The sequence below is a fragment of the Hyperolius riggenbachi genome, chromosome 10, assembly GCF_040937935.1.
Source record: "Hyperolius riggenbachi isolate aHypRig1 chromosome 10, aHypRig1.pri, whole genome shotgun sequence".
NCBI lineage: Eukaryota > Metazoa > Chordata > Amphibia > Anura > Hyperoliidae > Hyperolius > Hyperolius riggenbachi.
Window position 1 is genome coordinate 98618482 of NC_090655.1, and position 21313 is coordinate 98639794.

The 21313-nt window shown below is 41.3% G+C and overlaps 1 protein-coding gene across 6 annotated transcripts in view; it reads right to left on the minus strand.

Annotated features, from left to right (window-relative positions):
• PRKG1 (protein kinase cGMP-dependent 1) overlaps positions 1-21313 on the minus strand; it is a 1426855-nt gene that overhangs the window by 128204 nt on the left and 1277338 nt on the right. For 5 of the 6 annotated variants that reach the window (XM_068258259.1, XM_068258261.1, XM_068258262.1 and 2 more), the window contains exons 8-9: positions 15667-15732; positions 2110-2184 (exon numbers count right to left, since the gene is read on the minus strand). In XM_068258259.1, coding sequence (XP_068114360.1) covers positions 2110-2184; positions 15667-15732 — 141 coding nt within the window. Of the gene's footprint in view, positions 1-2109; positions 2185-15666; positions 15733-21313 lie in introns of those variants that run through there. The other variant, XR_011024535.1, reaches the window with a different exon arrangement.

A 21313-nucleotide genomic window follows, 5' to 3' on the forward strand; every position in this document is an offset into this window, starting at 1 on the left:
ATACCTCTCTCTTCAGTTCCCCTTTAAAGCTCTTCTGCCTGTATACCGACCAGCAGCTGAGTCAGTCAGCTGAATGAAAAAAAAAAGAAAAGGTCTTATCTGGTGCCTCGCTGAGACATTTGTCATACGATCGCTGAGGGCCCATTCACACCTGAGCGGGAATCGCACGATTCCCGCTCACGGCAAACCCCACAATGTAGCGAGTGGCAGTGTTCTCACTGCCGCGGTTGCGGTTAGCGATAACCGCAACCGCGCTGCATGCAGCGGTTTGCCGGCGACGAGCGTTCAGCGATTTGCGATTGTGATTAGCGTGCATAGCACGCTAATCGCGATCGCTCCAAACCCGCCGCAGTGTCCAGTGATTTTTCCGCGCTAATCGCGGGAAAATCACTCCCGCAGAACGCCGGCGGTAATCGCCGGCGTTCTGCGGTTTTAAGTGTGAATGGGCCCTTAGAGATTCACATGAAGCCATTCACTAAATAATGAAAGGGATCTGCAACATGTTACTTACGTAGAGAATTTAAATATAGCTGGACTTTAAAAACAAAACCATTCCTTTATTGATAAAACAGATACGCTACAAGAAAAATCAGAGTATATGAAGCAATAATATGTTCTTAAGTATAAATAAACATTCTTCAAGCAGGTAAGGCACAAATAATACTGGTCAGTCACCCAAGGAACAAATTCAGTCTTGCCATATAGACATAAAAACTCATGGGGCATCAGGTGACACCCCTGATGTGAGTCTGATGGGAAACTTAATGACAAAGTCATGTTATTGCATAGGCGTACCCAGGTGGTGCTAATGAATGTAGTGACCTTACATTATTATTATTATTATTGATTTACATGGAGTTGTCAATGTTAAGACACAATTCTACTAAATTTATGTGATTATTTTTAGCATACGATTTTGCTGACTTCTATATCTGTTTATAGGAGTTTTAGCTTTTTGTGGTTAAAAAGAAATAATTCTGTGTTGATAGTATGGAAGAGGTTTAGAATGTATGACTATTATTGCTCCCCTCACTGAGGAGAACTCCCTGAATATCTGTCTCTGGGACTCCCAAATATTTAATTTGAGCCCCGGTTATCCCAGGGTAAGGAAATGAGGAACTGCAATAAAAACAACACATAGGTACTAACTCATTTCCTGTCAGACGTAGTAAAATAAATTCTTATTTTTAAGGGACACAGGGAGCAATAAAACCAAGTAGATATTCTAACATCTTCCCACACATTCCAAAACTTTTTTCCCTCCAGAGTTGAGGTTTAAACACAGAGCTTTGCTAACTTTTTCTTGGTTACTAAATATATTGTTCTTATTTTAGAACCACAAACTAAAAACAGATTGTCCTTAGGATAGTGCAACTTCTCTATTGGAGCAGAGGCAAAATTTTGACTGCAATTCAGCTTTGACGTGAATAACCAACTTTTTTTTTATTTATCTAAAGATCACCTCTGGTTACCAATTAAAAAGTAATCAGTCATCTAGTGAAGATGAGTCATAACGGGCCGACATATTGCAGTTAATGTGTCACCAAAGTCCCATTTCAGCTGGTCTCTAGTGAGTAGCCCAATCCTCTTAAAAAAAAGGCCTCAGCCTTTTCTGTATCTCCAGCACTGAAGATATGGAAAAGACAGGGGCCTTTTTCTTCAGGGGATGGGGCTACGCACTGCAGCCCAGCTAAAACAGACACATCAACTGCAATTTCCATCTTAGAGATTAAATAGGATGTTATGAGAAAAATTTCCAAAGCGTAAAAGAAATGCAAGGTTTGACAGGTGTGATCAGATCAGGTACCAACACACTTTTGTACCATTTAGAATGTTGAATTGCTCAGGAAGCAAAGATAAAGTTTCCCATTTGTAACTAAGAACAATAAAACATTATACAGCTTCTAAGCCTGCCCTATGCTATACAAACTAAAAACCAACACTTTTGGCTAGAATTGTGTTTTAGCCAACTGGAAGTTAACTTAGATAATTTGGTGTGCAAAAATAATGTTTTTAATGGATTTTGTTCTATGGTTTACTGAACAGTGCAGTTGATTCTTTATTATGTTAAACTCATTGTGAGCATTGTCATTATGTGATACCACTTACTTTGCCTTGGCCTCTGCATCTTCATATGCCTTGTTAGAGACATCATCCAAACCTCCAATCAAGTGTTTGAAAGAGCTATAAAAAAAAAAAAAGACAAAGCACTGTCAGAATACCAAATTAAACTTCTAAATGGAGTCCTAAAATGAGGCTGCCATCTTTATTTCTGTTTTAAAATGCTCATTGGATGTCTGTAATACTGATCTGTTGCTTTCCATAATTCAATTTACACTCCTGAAACAAATATCCTGCCAAGGCAGTCATAAGTCCTCATATTTACACTCAATCTATACCACTGATTCAGAGGAAATTGAAGCATGATCTCTACAGCTAGGCAACTAGAATTATTTAAAGGCAGTCTGCAATGGCACCCTTCAGTTCATATTAGTAATGGTCATGTCTAGGAGAACTCATGGAGAAGTATGTGATCAGTTTGGTCAGGTGATAGATATGCAAGTCACTGATTTGCTAGTCACAATCATGTACTAAAGCAGGAAATGATCAGGGATGGTCGTAGGCAGCCAACTTCGCTACGCTGGAACTACGCGTATTTTTACGCAAATACGCTTCGCAATCTACGGCTCCGAAATCAGCCACTTCGCTACGTTAGCATACCGTAGACTACGCATTAAAATACGCAAGCTTCACGTATTGCGTAGCGTAGTTGATGCGACCGCTTATGCCCTTATGCGGAGAAATTTCCGCAATAATCTGCTAACCATGCGCATACACAAACTAATATAAGCATACATTCCAACATCCAATGCGGAATTGTATGCGTATAAAGGGCAATAAAATTTCTGCGCATGCGCAATGACCCATATAAATGCAATTACCGCACGCGTAGTTGACTTCGCAATACATACGTCAACTACGCGTAGCGGGCGAAGCTACACATAGCGGGACTACGACTACGCGGAAATGCGTAAGTGTAGTTCTTAAACTTCGCCTACGAGCTACGATGCGTAGTTGCGTACTACGATGCGTATATTCGCGCTGGCGTAGTTTACGAGCAACCCTGGAAATGATCACGGAAAATCAGAGCTTTGCAAATATGATCAAACAAATTGCATGCTTCTCCATGAGTTCTCCTAGACATGACCAACACTAGTTGAGATGTTCTATTAGGCAAATACTGAATATCTTGGATATGGGTTGTATTTCTAATTGTTGAAGAACATCTCAACGAGTGTTGGTCATGTCTAGGAGAACTCATGGAGAAGCATGCAATTTGTTTGATCATATTTGCAAAGCTCTGATTTTCCGTGATCATTTCCCGCTTTAGTACATGATTGTGACTAGCAAATCAGTGACTTGCATATCTATCACCTGACCAAACTGATCACATACTTCTCCATGAGTTCTCCTAGAACTAGAAATACAACCCATATCCAAGATATTCAGTATTTGCCTAATAGAACAGAAGTTTGCCTCCTTAAAACAGAAGGCATTTGTGATTATAAAGGTTGGAGTGAGCTTTGGGGTGTCGCACAGTGTATCACTGCTGAATATGCAAATCATCTATCTGTTGTCCCTGATAGCTTAAACAAAGAGGTGGTTTGCATAATCAGCAGTGATGCACCGTGGGACACCTCAAAGCTCACTCCAACTTGAATTACTGCAAATACCTTTTATTTTAAGAAGGCAGACTTCTGTTTTGCATAGCTTTTTTGTGAGGAGGCTTTTTTGATCTCTTTAAGCAATTTACACACTCCAAGGAGTTCTAGTTCACCATGAGCTTTCTGGGCTGTAACTCTTCATGAAAATGGTAATGTTACTTCAAATCCCACTCTAGACACAAATATTTTCCCAGGTCTATGTAGACACTCAGTTTCAAGGTTTGTGGTTGTATGATCTTTGAATAAAATAAAATAAAAATTAAAAAAGTATCTGGTTGGTAGCAGAGGCACTAGTCACTGACCACAGACTTTAATTTGCGTGGGCTCATATCTCATCTCTGAAAAAGTCAAGCTGTACCTGCCCTTGTGCAATCTGTAGAGCAAGATAATGCAATCCAATTCTAGTATAGTGATTTAAATTGGGGTGCAGTGCAAAATTGTTAAATGATGGTGAGGGACATTAAGAAAAACTTTTTCATATTTTAATTTTTTTTTGTTCAATTTTTTTTTAATTAGTTCTAAGCATAGGTAAGTGGTACTAAAATACCTCTATGCCTTAGTATGGGGCAAACTGGATACACAGCAATTACCCCCAACTCCTCCCTCTTCATAGGACTGGACATGAAGTGAGCCCATTGTTCTTGACATTGGGTTGGATAAGAAGTAAACATTCAGAGAGGTGAGATCCCCCCCTCCCTTTTTGCCTCTCCTACAATGTAATGGTATATTAGTGTACATTATGTGTGCATGCAGCAGTACATTCTGAAAAAGCTGCACCACATACATATTAATGGGAATGCTTAAATGGAATTTATGCTGAAAAATGCATGTCTTTGTAAATCACAAAACACATGCATCTGAAATCCTCAGGGAAATGCATCTAGTGATAACGAGGCCTAACTGTTACTAGTCACATATGATACATGGAGTATTTCAGACATTTCTGCAGCCTGTTATTGCCTATGCACAATATCAGCAAGCAAGAAGTTTAACAAGGCAGAAATGGATGTTGCAGTACTGACATCCTGAATAAATAATTCACTTTTGTCATTAGGATCAGGCACTCCAGATTCCAGGCACATATATATTTATACTACAGTCATTTCCTATGAATATATTTTTTTAAAGCTAAAAGCATGAAGTTGATGAATGTTACTTTCTTTCAGAGCAGACAAGCTAGCAAATGCAGTGTCATCCCAGACAGCGGATTTCTAATAGTAATCATTGAAGCTTATATTGCAGTTGGAAACTTTGCTTGTCTACATGCCATGGTCTGGTGTGTTCTCTTGCTATGCATGTCTGCTATGTATGTCTGCTATGTCCATATGCCAGTCCAAATTAAATGGCTTCTTCTCATGAATGAATTCACATTTTTGTTTTTCTAAACAGGCCTTTTCCCCAATATGATACATGGGTCTTGTATCCTTCCCTCTGCACAATATGTGGGGGATATATTATAATTGCCTGGCCCAGTAGATTTGTACAGGACCGCTATGTATCAGCCATCATTTTAGCATAGTTTGTGTCCCTATTAGGGTGAGTTCCCCTCTTTTGTTTCTCTGTGACAACTGAGATGGAACAAAACGTGAAGTGAATTCTGATGTTTTACAGTTTCCACTAGAAAAGGTAATTGATATAAAACCCTAATGGTCTGGGGTCTCCTGCCAAAGATGGGATTTCTCTTTGCCTCGGGGTAATTTCCTCTAGCTTTACGAGAGGGAATTAGAGTAAATCTTCCTAAGGCCTCTTTCAGGTGAACGATTGCTGGGGTTAAGTGCCCTTCAGCTGCAAGGTAAAGTAACCAAATGGGAGTGTTAGTGGTTGACACTCAGTGCGGTTACTGCCTGGTTAAAAAAAAAAAAATGCAGTATGCAGCCTCCAGGGCCAGCTCCTACTGGCTCAAATGCACATGCAGTGAGTGGTCACCACAAGTGCTGAATGAGACCCTCACTGCCTATATATCTTTAATTGGGTCCAGAGACCCATTATGTAGATGCTTCTTGTAAGTCTTCCTTTCTGATACCTGTAAAAAGGCAGCCCCTGCACCACATTTTCATTTTAAGTAAATTTAGACAATACTGCAAGTATTATGAGATTATTACATTTTCAGTTTATATATCTGGTTATAGGGCTCCAGAGACCCCTTAGTGATATACTTTTGCGGCCATATGCAGTACCATTACAGTTAGAGCCATCACAGCAATCCCACCTCTTTCACTACTCTTCAAACATTGCAATTTTGTGGTAATTAGAGATGTCGCGAACCTCCGATTTTCGGTTCGCGAACCCCGTTCGCGAACTTCCGCGGAAGGTTCGGTTTGCGTAAAAGTTTGCGATCCGCAATAGACTTCAATTGGGAGGCGAACTTTGAAAAAGATTAGTATATCTCTAATTGCCATAATAGGCTAATTCGGGGGAAATAGGTCACCGACCCAAACCAATACACTAAAAAATGCAAGAACAATAGAAATCCCCCTTTTTATATGAATGTTTTAAAACACGCAAATGAGCAAAATGCAGACAGGATGTCAAAAAAATCAAAAGATTCTTTATTGTAAGCCAACTACAAGATTAAAAAAACAATGATTTAAAAACAAGGTAGCCAGACCTGGGCCATAAGCCCCTAAGTAATATGATAATGGAAGTGAGCTCCACAGGTAATAATAATATATTAAAAGCGGTTTACTCTGGAGTCTCTGTGAAATGTATAAACCAGTACCACAAGAAATTACTATATAAATAATGGTGGGACTGTGTCACAGATAATCCCCAGAGGACCACAAGCAAACACATAGAATGGTAAGAGTTCTCAATAACAAACTGCTACTGTTGAATTGATAAGTGCAGGTGCAAATACAAAGGTACAAAAATACAAAATATGACAATATATTGAGGTAAAATAGCATAGGAGTGAGGTAGATAAGAATATGGTAAATCGATGAAAAAGTACAAACAGTTTGTAGGTGGAGGGAGGGGGGTTATCTCCCATAAAGTGTAACAGTGATAATGTGCAAAGAAGAGGGTAGCAGTAAGAGGAGAGAATAACAATGCAGAGCTCATCTGAAGTATTGAATGATAGGTCGAAGGACTGGCTACGCAGGCGCTGCCTACGCCGTCCGACTAGTTCCGCCGAAGCTGCAAGGGGACATGTCCGACATGTCCGACTAGTTCCGCCGAAGCTGCAAGGGGACATGTCCCCTTGCAGCTTCGGCGGAACTAGTCGGACAGCGTAGGCAGCGCCCGCGTAGCCAGTCCTGCGACCTATCATTCAATACTTCAGGTGAGCTCTGCATTGTTATTCTCTCCTCTTACTGCTACCCTCTTCTTTGCACATTATCACTGTTACACTTTATGGGAGATAACCCCCCTCCCTCCACCTACAAACTGTTTGTACTTTTTCATCGATTTACCATATTCTTATCTACCTCACTCCTATGCTATTTTACCTCAATATATTGTCATATTTTGTATTTTTGTACCTTTGTATTTGCACCTGCACTTATCAATTCAACAGTAGCAGTTTGTTATTGAGAACTCTTACTATTCTATGTGTTTGCTTGTGGTCCTCTGGGGATTATCTGTGACACAGTCCCACCATTATTTATATAGTAATTTCTTGTGGTACTGGTTTATACATTTCACAGAGACTCCAGAGTAAACCGCTTTTAATATATTATTATTACCTGTGGAGCTCACTTCCATTATCATATTACTTAGGGGCTTATGGCTCAGGTCTGGCTACATTGTTTTTAAATCATTGTTTTTTTAATCTTGTAGTTGGCTTACAATAAAGAATCTTTTGCATTTTTTGACATCCTGTCTGCATTTTGCTCATTTGCGTGTTTTAAAACATTCATATAAAAAGGGGGATTTCTATTGTTCTTGCATTTTTTAGGTAGGCATAGGTAGGAGTCCCAGTAGTTAGCTAGGCATAGGTAGGAGACCCAGTATAGGTAGGTAGTCATAGGTAGGAGTCCCAGTATAGGTAGGTAGGCATAGGTAGGTGCCTCAGTAGTTAGCTAGGCATAGGTAGGAGACCCAGTGTAGGTAGGTAGGCATAGGTAGGTGTCCCAGTAGTTAGCTAGGCATAGGTAGGAGTCCCAGTATAGGTAGGTAGGCATAGGTAGGTCCCCTAGTATAGGTGGGTAGGTAGGTGTCCCCGTATAGGTAAGTAGGTGCCCCAGTAATTAGGTAGGCATAGGTAGGTGTCCCAGTATAGATAGTTAGGCAGGGCCTGGCTGGCTCAGTAATAACATTTACCAAGGTCCAGCTGCAACAGATAGGGCTGTATAATGTCAGTGTCAGTGAGCAACACACACAAAAAAACACATCAGGAAAACATTATCTCTCAAAAGAGAGCTAAGGGGTGCTATTTTAGCAATAACAATCATCCAGGAGCAAGCCAAGAGCCTAACTATTCTTTCCCTAGGAGAACAAGTCTGCAGCAGCTGTCCCTAGTCTGTCTAGCAGGCACACGAGTGAGTGTCATGGCCAGCGAGCCTGCCTTATATAAGGGGGGTGGGGCTCCAGGGCTTAGTGTAGCCTGAATGGCTACAATGTGCCTGCTGACTGTGATGCAGAGGGTCAAAGTTGACCCTCATAGTGCATTATTGGGCGAATCGAAGTTCCGCAAAAGTTCGCCTGGTGCAGGCGAACACGAACCCCCAAAGTTCGCCTGGAACCGTTCGCTACATCTCTAGTGGTAATCAGCATCTTTATACAACAACAAACTGATCATAGCAGACCTGCAAAAAGGTACAAATTGCATCATGTAGGGTGTCTTGCAACCTCTCTGGTGATCTATATTAAAATGGGCAGTGCATTGCAGTGGCCTGCTTTAACTATTAAAGGATACCCGAGATGAGGGATATGGAAACTTCCATATTTATTTCCTTTAAAACAATACCAGTTACCAGGGGCGTAGCAATAGCCGTAGCAGCCATAGCAACTGCTATGGGGCCCTGGATTGGAGGGGGCCCAGGTGGTACTTGATGTGTTCAGTTTTCCACCTTCTGACTTTGTCTCAGTGCCCATGGACTATACACAGTGACAGTGTACATGGCATGGAAATGTAATTGCCCAATCAGCTCATATCCATAGAGTAGGGACAGGTGGCAATGCTCAAGAGTGCCCAGATCGGATGGTACCATTAAAAAAAAGCTGCTATGGGGCCCTATAGTCTCTTGCTACACCACTGCCAGTTACCCAGCAGTCCTCCTGATCCTGTTTCTGTAATACTTTTAGCTCTAGCCCCTAAAGAGGCATGGGGCAGATCAGGTACTCTGACTCAGGTTTCACTGGATTACTTATATGCTTGTTCCAGGGTTTTGACTCAGACACTACTTATGCTGGAGGAACGAACTGTTGATCTTCCAGCATAAGTAGTGTCTGAGTCAAAACCCTGGAAGAAGCATATAAGTAATCCAGTGAAACCTGAGTCAGAGCACCTGATCTGCTCCATGCCTGTTTAGGGGCTACAGCTAAAAGTATTACAGACACAGGATCAGGAGGACTGCTGGGTAACTGGCAGTGGCGTAGCAAGAGACTATAGGGCAACTGGCATTGTTTACAAGGAAATAAATATGGCCCTACTATATACCCCTCTCACCTCTCGTTACCTTTAAGGGAGATCCAATCACTATCCTACAACATGAGACTTTAATTCACATTGCAAGGACTGTCATATCACTCCTCTCAACTGCCTTGCAGGTATCCAGGGAAGGGGCTGTGGGAGGAAGGGGGGCAGGCGTGCACTTCTGCATGTTTCCTACAAACTGCTCTTATGTCATATGTGTTCACGGGTGTTATAACTGTCCTTAAAGGGACTCCAAGCACCTCTCATGGGCATGCCTTTAAGCCAGATGACTTCCAACAAAGTCGTGCTATGACCCCTCTGGAGGAGCCTCTTGCAATGGCCAGGCATGTCACTTCCTCTTTCTGCTTCATTCAGTGATGCACTTCTCTAACAGAGAAGACAGTGGTGACCCGGAAGTTATAACATAGCCTAGATGGCAGCCGCAATTGAAATCGAACGAAAACTCTTTGGTGTAGAATGGTGATTCAGGCATCAAATGAAAGAGGACAGCAAAAGCTACAGAATGGTATGTATCTTTAAGTACTTTGCAGTACTGGTCGGAGTCTTAAAGGCATGCCCATGAGAGGTGCTTGGAGTCCCTTTAAAGTGAGACTCCATTTTTGGTCACATAAAAATGCTATAGGCATGCATGCATACATATTCTTTCTATTCCAGTTTGCAAATTATAAAAGATTTTCTAAAATCTGAACCATACTGGTAGGCTTGCATTCCCATTTGAGAGTGACTGTTGTACACAGCAAAATCAGCAAGCAGAAATTATAGTTGCTAATAATTCTAGCACTGAATAGGGATGAACTGAATGCATTGCTTTGATTCATCTCGCAAAAAGGAGTAGTCTCACTACAGGAATGCTTTCTCCAGGACTTGGCTGGCCGGGTTCTGTCATTTTGCATTCTGACTGGCCAAAGTCCAAAAACGGTGGTAAGTCAACACTGTTTTCGCATATTGGCCACTTCTCAGATTAAACGGCCAGATCCCATGGGTGAGGTTCAGCTAGGTAGTTCTGTAGTACTTTATATTTAAATTTCTGCTGATGCAGTATAGTCAAAGGTTTAAATGAGCATATACCAGTGCTCATGAACACAACAAACTGTTAGTCTCGAATAAATGAAATCTCTAAAATTTACTATATGTACTAGGTAGATTATACTGAAACCACAAAGAACAGCCTTGAGCAAGGGACCGGTATTAATTTCAATTAGAAAAACAGTGATTTGAACTGACTGTTGCTTTGCAAGATTTGAAAGCTGCATTATCTTAATGGAATAGAGAACTGTAACTCTGGGCTTCGACTACAGAATGTCTAATGAAATTGACAAAGGAAACTGTGCATTAATTTCAGATGATTTACGCTTAAGTCTGGGAAATATTTTCTAGTAGCTGACCTTCTGAAAATGTTAGTTTCTTGTCTTCTGTACTACAGTGCCCTGACCATAACACAGCCTCACCATTCACATTAAGGTATATCAGGAAAGACCACCTGATTGAAAACTCACTACTAAATGTTTGTTAGAAAATGATGACTATAGAATAAGCATCAGGGGCGGTTTTCTCATGATGCAAGGTGAAACATTTGCATCAAGCGCAGAGATTACAAGGGCAAAATATTTGTAATGTGTTTACACTAACAGCATCTAGTCAGAGTAGGATAAGAAGCAAGAGGAGAGTGAGGTGAAGAGGTTATAATTGGGGAAAAACGGCTTGTTGTGCTGTGTCAGGAGTCTGGAGTCTGACAGTGAGTGAGGAGGGTGGAGGCAAGAGAGATACAGAGGCAACTGTCAGGTGCTGTGTGATCATTCCAAACCGGGGGGGGGGGGGGGGGGGGGGAATGTTGGTCGGTGCATCCTCACAAGTTTGCCACGGGCAGCAAAAAGTCTAGAAGCAGCCCTGATTAGCATTAAAGCTTAATAACTAGAGGGCATTTGATAAATGCACCCATTTAAAAGGGTGCAGGTAGGCGGTACAATATCAGTACATTTATTTATATTTTACATCATTCATATAGTAAAATAATGGTAATATTTACTGGTATTTTACTATGACCTAAATCGCCCTACTCTCATACAGATCCCTCCCCTGGTAGTGCCTAACATTAATCCCACCTGTAGACATCTAACCTTAACCCCCCTCGTGGGCAACTAACCTTAACCATCCCCTCCCCCAATGGGCATCTAAACTTCCCTCCCGTCGCTGATGCATCCCATTTAAAAGGGTGCCATTATAATAGCGGACGCTGGGGCGGCAAGTTATTCAAACTGTGGCTACAAGTAGCAGGCTCGTGCAGGTGGCCCAGTGTACACTATTATAGCAGGCACCCTTTTAAACAGGATGCATCTTGTTTTTTTCAACTGCTTTGAATAACTAGTATCGTTGATGAAGCAGTCAATAATGATAGCTTCCATATTTCTCTCAAAGCACATTTTTTGAGCAAAGCAATACATTCTACTTTATGTTGTTACATTACAGCATCAGTTGTTTGTTGTTTTACATAACAGAAAGCCACTGTGGCAATGATTTAGCTGTAAAGAGAACTGGAGCAAAGGTGAAGCAAGTAACTACTCCATTAGAATCTTTGTTTTATTCTAATTGTTATGTCTGGGTAGCTGTTCAAGTTTTCTCTAGCCTCTATATTGCTATTTGGGAATCAGTCCCTTTTGAAGGTACCCAAAAATATGAAGTTCTATAGCCACCTTGTCCAGCTGGTTTTGCTTTTATTTGACCCCCTGAGGAGTGGGCACCAGTGATGTTCACTGCCTCTTAAACGTTCAGATGGGTGGGAGTTATTCCTTGCTTGTCATATGAACAAAGACGAAGATGGCTTTTGCATGCTGGGGCAGCATTGGTATAAAGAAAACTGAAGCAAACGTGGAGCAGCAGTAGGGTATTGTACCATGTTAGCCATTAGTAAATCACCAAAACAATCGGTATTCAGCTGTTTAATGAAATGAATATTCTGACAGCTCTCTGGGCAGCTGCTGAACTTTGGCTTCACTTTTCTTTATGCATGTCTTGAAACATCAATCTCATTAGGGTAAAGACAATGGCGTGCTGCTTTTAAGATCACCTACTTGACAGCTTAAAAGCAGAAAGAACCATAAGCACTTTGTAAACCAAAGTGACTTTGCATCTCTCTAAGAGGTATTCAATTGTAGTGGCTAGTATAGCACACGTCAGTCCTACCAAATTATGGTTACTGTGGTTGCAAATCACCAATTCATTGGCATAGAAACCAGTCTGAGTGAGCTGCTGAGCTGGTAACAAATATTTTGGTTCTTTATGGTTCTTTTAAATGCTAAAAACTGTACAATTTTTACTCTTCACTATAATAAAAAGGTCAGTGGCGTAACTAAGAAGCTTGGGACCCCAATGCAAGTTTTACATGGGTCCCTAAGCACGCTATTGATATGGAGCCCCAAAACCTACCAAGGATCAGCTATTTTGTTAATATCTTCACTATGGCCTGCTTTGGTCTAGGCAAAAGCAGAAAACTTAATAACAGACAGCATTTATTACATTTAGGGCATGTCTTCTGGATCTCTTTGGTTCTCTGATGTTCTCCAGCATTGGAGAGGCTTAGTAAATTATGTTGTGTGTGTCTGCAGTACAAGTGAAAGACTCTAAGGGAAACATACAGATATCTAAATTGTTATCTATGCCATGTAGAATATTGTGATGTAGCTCTTTTGCTACCACCTTGTATATTCTCACAAGAAGAGGAAATTGAAATGCTCAAATTCAGGACTGCGGGCATCTTTCCAAACCATTGGTCCAATGTAGGATAGGTTGCAGCATCCCAATCCTCTAGTGCTTTTCTGGTGATTTTTGCTTTTAAAGACATTTTGCTTCCTTTCTCTCTTTTGCATCTACACTTTGACTTTTTTTTTTATTGTATCGGTTTGTATTAGTCCTGAGACTATTACATATAGTTTTACAGCTCTCTCAATGAAGAACCATTTATGTCTTTTAACCACTTCAGGACTCAGCCTTTACCCCCCCCCCCCCCCCCCCTTAAGGACCAGTGCTGATTTCTAAGATCTGCGCTGGGTGGTCTCTACAGCCCCTAGCACAGATCAAATAACAGGCAGAGCGACCAGATCGCCCCCCTTTTTTCCCCACTAGGGGGATGATGTGCTGGGGGGGTCTGATCGCTCCTGCATGCGTGTGGGTGGCGGGGGGGGGGGCACCTCAAAGCCCCCTCCACGGCAGGATTCCCCCTCTCCCTCTTCTCCCTCCCTGCCCCGGAGATCGTAGGCTGCACAGGAACGGATCTGTCCTGTGCAGCCTCTAACAGGCTCCTGCCTGTCATGCGACAGCGATCCCTGGCCGCTGATTGGCCGGGGATCACTGATCTAGTACAATGCTGCTACTGTTAGCAGTGTTGTAAAAATGTAAACAAAGCGGATTATTTCCGCTTGTGTTTACATTTAGCCTGCGAGCCGCGATCGGCAGCCCGCAGGCTATTTACGGAGCCCCCCGCCGTGAATTGACAGGAAGCAGCCGCTCGCGTGAGCGGCTGTTTCCTGATTAATTAGCCTGCAGCCGGCGACGCAGATGTGCGTCGCTGGTCCTGCAGCTACCACTTTGCCGATGCGCGTTATGAGTGGGCGGTCGGCAAGTGGTTAACATTAAAATGACCCATATGTGGAGGAACGAGTCCTTGTTTTTTTCATAACTTTTGGTACCACAACAGCTTTGCAGCAGCCCATAATCATCATGCCATTTTGCAGATGTCATTTAAATACAAAGTCCTACCATGTTCTGCCATGCTATGTCAGGTGGTCACTGGGGGAGAGGATGGTTTAGGTTAGTTGTCCACCCAAGGGGTTAAGGTTAGTAAGCCAGAAAAGTAGAGTATATACTGGTTATGAGACAGCTCAGTGTCTATTGGCTGCTGCTGTTAATGCTGACATGCTGAAATAGTTTGTTTTTAGACTATTTTATCTTTGCTACAGCTTACAATAGATCAGAACCTAACCTTGTGTGAGGACATATAGATATTGTGTTTGAGGGAGGACACACTGTACCCCAGATCTGTAAACATGTTGATATAGTAAGGCACTTACATATTGTCATTAAAAAAAAGAACAAGTGATAATGTGAATATGTCAAAGAAAATAAATATTCAAAGTGTAATGGCTAGAATAGAACATTTGTGGCAACATCTGAGAAAAATGGAAATAATTACATGTAAATTGCCTTTTCAATGAAATGTAGTCTTACAGGAGATGAATAATTTGTTGTAGACAATGTTTTTCTATTCCATATTGCATCTGCCATTGTAAGTGATTGATTGAATTACATTGTTCTAAGGATCAAAGCATATATTGTGGTAGTGATGTTAGGAAGAAATAATTAATAAAATCTATATTTACACATGTATGCTTTGCATCTCCTCTACCTTCTGTATTAGCGTGGTCTCTGGCAAAGAATATTAGGAATCTCTCCTGTGTTATATTATGTGTCATGTGACCACATCACTGATAGGCAGAGAAGCCATTACTGATCCCTGCTGCAGCATGCCAAGTCCAGCTCTGGTGTGTGGAGTAGTAGAGAACATTCCCCACTTGGGCGTATTACTCTTACATACAAATGCATAATGCTTTAAGATAGAAGCAGCAGTGCTGATAAACATGACTCGTGTGCAGGCTTTGTAGCATTACTGTATCTGTACTATACTGTATAATACTTCCATTACTGTGGTTTCTAAGTAACCTCTAGAATGTATTGCTTCTCTATTGTTAGACTGCAAGGGTTGGGATGATGCTCTCCGCATCAGCTATGCAGAGCAAATCAGAGCAATGTGCCTGGAGTGGAGCTTCTTCCAACTCATGTCTGATACAGGAACATCAGTCCCTTTTACATAAATCTTTCAAAAACCTGCTAACACTTTAGAGCTCATCTTCTACTTCTTACCACTTATTTGTTCTGCACTTGCCATCAACAAAACAAACAAGAATAAAGATGGATATAAAATTGCAGTGTGGGACTTGCAGCATAGGTGACCATCATATACACATCATACAACCTTCACTGTCGGTAGCTCAGACTTGTTCAGAGAAGATATACCTTCATATCCATCACATTGTTTCCTATTCTGTTTGCCTTCTCAGTGTAGCAAAACTGTACTGCCATCATGGTGAGTTTGAGATGTTAGTTGAGTAATTGTAATAGACGGGGAAGGCCAGAATAGAAAATAAACTTGGCTATGTGACTATGTAATGTACATGTAAGATTGGTGTGCTGTACATAAAAGCTGGGGGTAACGGGTAGTTTGTTACACAAGGTAGACTGTCCCCTCCCCAAGTGTAAAAAAGACTTATATATGGCCTTGTTTGCTCTACTTACTCTCTGTCGATGACAAGACAAGTCACTGCCTCAGCAGCAATCACATTCGCCGTTCTGACATCCTCCCTGAAAGAAAAAATAGATCCTGTTAGTTTGTGAATGTTATTTTAAATGCTTCGTATGCTTCATAAACACTGGAATCCAATTTGACATAAAGAAAAATGTTATCAGACAACCGTGCGTGTGTGTGTGTGTGTGTGTGTGTGTGTGTGTGTGTGTGTGTGTGTGTGTGTATGTGTGTATGTGTGTGTGTAGAGGGGGGGGGGGGGGGGTTGCAGTTTCTGAACATTTTATGGATTAGGCACTTTCAGGCATCTCATAAAAATACTTGAGTAAAATACAGGCAGACCTCCTGTTTTATTTTATCTTTATCTTAATTTTTAAGATTAAAAGTACCGTAATCAGAAGGTAATTATTGATTGCTCCCATAACAGGTCGAATAGGGCCTTTTCTTTCTTCCAATGTAATCATAAACTCAAAAATATAGACTGATTGCATTTCCTGATCCAATCAACTATAGAACAGTTTTACATCGGTTTTCGCCACACACTGCCCAGTTTTCCGTACAATTAAATAGCAAAAATCATGTCAAAAGATCGCAATTGATTAAAAAAATTGTACTGTTAATGGGCATGTTAAGTGTGATTTTTTTTCCCATGACAAGTTTACATGACATTCTAGATGGAATTAAAAAAAGAAGTGAAGTTTTGCAAGCAGTCCTCCAAAACCAGCTACGTGACACTTCTGATGTAGTGCTGGAAAAATATTTGCTTTATTGACTCCTCACACTCTGCTATCAATGGAGAAGACAAACATATTCTGCTGTGACTGCTACAGAGTGACATTGTACTGGCCATCACCACAGACACATGTGATATACACTACAACAGCGTCATGTAGCTAGTGAGCCATGCTATATTTACCCATTGGAATTGTCTCTATTCTTATGCAGTATATGAAGTATTTGAGTTCTGTAAGTTTCCACATGGAGTGAATTGTGCAATATAATAAGTCAACTGATCTAAACCAGGTTTTATGGATATGAAGATTTTCTGCCAATAGATAATCTGCTTATAGCATTCATATTGTGTTTGCTGAACACATTTGCCAGAGGGCATGCACCACTGATTTATTTTATTAGCCTATACAGTCAACAATATACGCAAACTGACAGTTTTGAGCATTCCTTGCTATATTCTGACTGTGTGAATGGAAACAGAGTAACCAAGCAGCTCGGGGTGACCCAAAACCACAAGGAATGTATAGGGGGATAAAAGAGACTGAAAAACCCTTCTACTAAAAAGCAATGCTTGGTGTGATTTCCCTTCTTAAGGCTAATTTCACACCAGGACGTTGCGTTAGAGGGGGCGTTAAGGTCGCATAACGTCCCCCTAACGGAACGCCTGGTGGTGCTGGATCTGGACGTCAGAGTGAGCCGCGTTGTGCAGCTCACTCTGGCATCAGTGATGCCGTGATGCGCACTCTTGTGCGCATGCGGCATCACGTGGTCCCGCCGGCCAATCGCCGCACAGAGCGGCTGCTCCAGGAAGTAAACACTGCACGTCATAACGTGCAGTGAATATTAATTAGCCATGTGCCTGGCCGCTCTCCGCTCCTCCCGCACATTACTGAGCATGTGCAAGCAGTCTAACGCGGCTCAGCCGCGTCCAAAGTACTGCATGCAGTACGTTGTCTTGTGACGCAGCGTTACAATGTAACGTAACGTCCGCACTGTGAACAGCCCCATTGATTTTTCATTACTGTGCGGTGGGCTGCGTTACAGGCTGCTCTAACGTGCGCCTGTAACGTCCCACTGTGAAACCAGCCTAAAACAGAAGAGGTTTGTGATAATTCACAATGCACTGCTACTGAATATGCAAATTATATGTTTATGCCCCTGAAGCCAAGCTTACATTCAGAACCACTGGTGTATAGCAAGCCTATAGCTTTACATTTTACAGAGCCTCACTAACCTCGCATGCAGACAGCCTGTTTCTGTCTGAAAAGTCCAAAACAGGCTGTCTGCATGTGGGTTTGTGTGGCTCTGTTAAATTTAAAGCTATAGACTTGCTATACACCGGTGGTTCTGCATGTAGGCCTGGCTTCCAGGGCGTAAAGAGATAATTTGCATATTCAGTCACGGTGCATTGTGGGTAACTACAGATGTTCACTTAAAGCTGAATTATCGTAAATACCTTTTGTTTTAAAGCAGGAGGATTAGACGTACTATGCCAGGGAAAAAAACAAATATATAAGTAAATACTTGATCTATTTACATAACACCTGTATTGTACTGTTCATGTTTTGATTTCAGTGACTTTTATATAGTAAATGAAAAGAATTCTGTTCTTGGTGGGAACCATGGCCCATATGCAATTAATTTTTTTCACCTGAGTTATCTCCTAGAAGATAATTTTCATCTTCTCTATTAACTAAATTTTCAACATTTTACAAATGAAAAAGTACCCTAAAGCTGGTGAAAAAGTACTATCAAATTTATTTTTAGTAATTTCTTGCTTGTCGGTGACTTAAAAAACATTTTAAGGTAAGTTGTAAAAATATCACCTAGGAAAAAACTCAGGAGAAAAAGTGAATTGCATATGGGCCCATGTCTTTTGTCCACAGTTTGAGGCTAACTACTGATGTCATTTCTTCCCTTAACCTTTTTTTATTTTCTCCTCCAATCGCTGAGTCACCTCAGCCTTGCTTGTAAACACAAGTGAGCAGAGGATCATGTTTCAGCTAGGTAGCTAGGCAGGGAAATAAAGGGAAGAGGAGGAATATAGTATAGATAAAAAGAACCCCCAGCATGCAACTGAATGGCAATGGCTATTAAAGGGCTAGTGCTCCTGAGGTATTTGATAACTCCAAACCATAACAGCAGAAAAAGTGTTGCAAGTTTTGAATGCAGGATTAACATCTTTATCACATAATACACTCAGACCAGTTGCTGTTGAAATTTGATTTTTATGGTGACAATCCCATTTTAAGAAGGCAAATCACACTGTTAATGGAAAAAAACCTGAATAGGATTTTCAATTTTTCACAAGTGTTACTGCACAGACATTGGACACCAACAACATCAGAAACCTGCATTGGAAGCCATTTTACAATTATTTAGCAATTGTGTCTTTTTAACCACAATAAAGGTCTTCCAGACTTAATCATTTTTGGCAAATAAAAGCAATTATCTCAAGTATGGGTAACTTGCAAACATTGCTGGAAAATACTTCCTGTATCTATATATTGTTGTACAGTATATCCGTATGTAACCCCACCATCCCGGTGATACTTATGCTGCATACACACTTGAGATAAAAGTCTCTGGAAAAGGCAAGATCACAGACCAATTATACCCCATTCCATGTAGTATGAGAGCCATACCTTCACAGTCTATTCTATGGAGCTGCACTCCCCATCAGATAAAATCTTTGCAAGATGCTGCACACAAAGATGCCCGTACACATTCAAAAGATCATTATCTGCAAAAGATCTCTTCCTGCAATAGATCCATTTCTTCAAAATGCATTCATAGTCTATGAGATCTGCAGATCATCATACACACCTTGTTTAGCAGGCAATCATCTGCAGTTCATCTGCAGATCAGATCCACCAGGATGGATTTTCAGATCTGCAGATGATTGCCAGATATGCAGATGAAGTCTGTTAAACAAGGTGTGTATGAGGATCTACAGATCTCATAGACTATGAATGCATTTTGCAGGAATGGATCTATTGCAGGAAGAGATCTTTTGCAGATAATGATCTTTTGAATGTGTACGGGCATCTTTGTGTGCAGCATCTTGCAAAGATTTCTGTCTGATGGGGAGTGCAGCTCCATAGAATAGACTGTGTAGAGTATGGCTCTCATACTACATGGAATGGGGTAAAATTGGTCTGTGATCTTGCCTTTTCCAGAGACTTTTATCTCAAGTGTGTATGCAGCATTAGCCTAGCAATGATGTCACTAAACCTTTTTCCTCAGAGTTCTCTGGGAGACCAGGGGCCATACGCAATTCCCTTTTTTGCCTGAGTTTTCTCCAAGGTGATATTTTCACAACTTGTAAATAAAATTCCCTTTACACCACCAGCAAGCATACAAATACTTAAAATAATTTTGACAGCACTTTTTCACCTACTTTTTGGTACTTTTTCTTTTAATGAAAATTGAAGGTGAAAAATTATCTCCTAGGAGAAAACTTAGGTGAAAAAGTGAATTGCATATGGCCCAGGGCCCATATGCAATTCACTTTTTCTCCTAAGTAAAAAATTGTCATCTTCTCTTTAAAATAACTTCTTAGCATTTTGCAATTTAAAAAGTGCCAAAAGTAGTAGCAAAAGTACTGTCAAAAATGATTTTGTGTATTTTCTTGCTTCCTGGGGGGTACAAGGCATTTTATTGACAATTGTGACAATTGTGAACATATCAACTTGGAGAAAACCAAGGAGAAAAAGTGAATTGCATATGGGCCCAGGTGTTGATTCTGCTTACTTCACAAACAAACATCCCAGATTGATGCACTTTGCCACCAGTAAAGATGCTACCATCTCTGACAAATTTAAGAATGTAAATCAGGGTGAGGGAGGATTTTACAATGGAAAATATTGAATAACTAATTTGTAAAGTTATACTGTAAAAATTAAGCAATTATATTCATTACAGTATATTTAGTGTAAAGTTCCTCTGTAATTGAAGTGGGAGTGTTGTCATGCAGCTCCCTCTTCCTTGTCTTTGGAAAGCAAAAGAGACTAAAGCCTTTGTGGACCAGTTCTTTAAGATCTGGTCCCATATGCAATTGTGAGAAAACGCGGAAAAGCCGCCGCGTGTGCTGAAAGCAAGGCGGCTGATTCCGCGTCCAATGCGGCAGTTTGCACGCGTAGGCACGCGTCTGGTAGTGTGGCAGAACGCGGAAAAGCCGCCGCATGCTCTAACGGCAAAGCGGCTGTTTCCGCGTCCAAGGTGGCGGTTTGTATGCAGCAGCGTGCCTTTGGAGTGGCTGGGTCTGTTAGTCCACATAGATGGATGAAGAGCTACGCACACGCGGGCCAGAAGTCAGGACCTTTATACCAGCAGGGGAGGAGTCAGCTGATCAGGACGATCAGCTGATTCCTGCTGGACTCATGATTGGCTGAGTGGCTCGGGCGGGGCAGCAGAGTTCAGCTACTATATATTCTGCTTGCTTGTCAGTTGCTGGTTGTCTGCCATTGCAAACACTTTGTGGAAGCATTCAGACCATAGTCAGATCCTTACAGTGTCAGTGTTTGAACCAGGTGGACCTGGGAATTCACACTGAGCCAGATTACCTTGTACTGTTGTTATTTGTTAGACTAGTTCCAGGGTGTTGATGATCACGGAACTCACACCTAAGACTAGGGAATTGTGTTATCATTTATGTTATATTCCAGACTAGTTCCAGGGTGTTGATGATCACGGAACTCACACCCAAGACTAGGGAATTGTATTATCATTTATGTTATGCATCAGACTAGTTCCTGGGTGTAGAGACCATGGACCTCACACCAAGACTAGGCATTGTTTGATATCTGTTCTTCCTTGGGAACTATCTCTCTCCCTTAAGAGATAGTCTCCTGACCTGCTAGTGACATCCACCCTTCAGGTGTCGTTCCTGTGCATGTTCCTCCTACC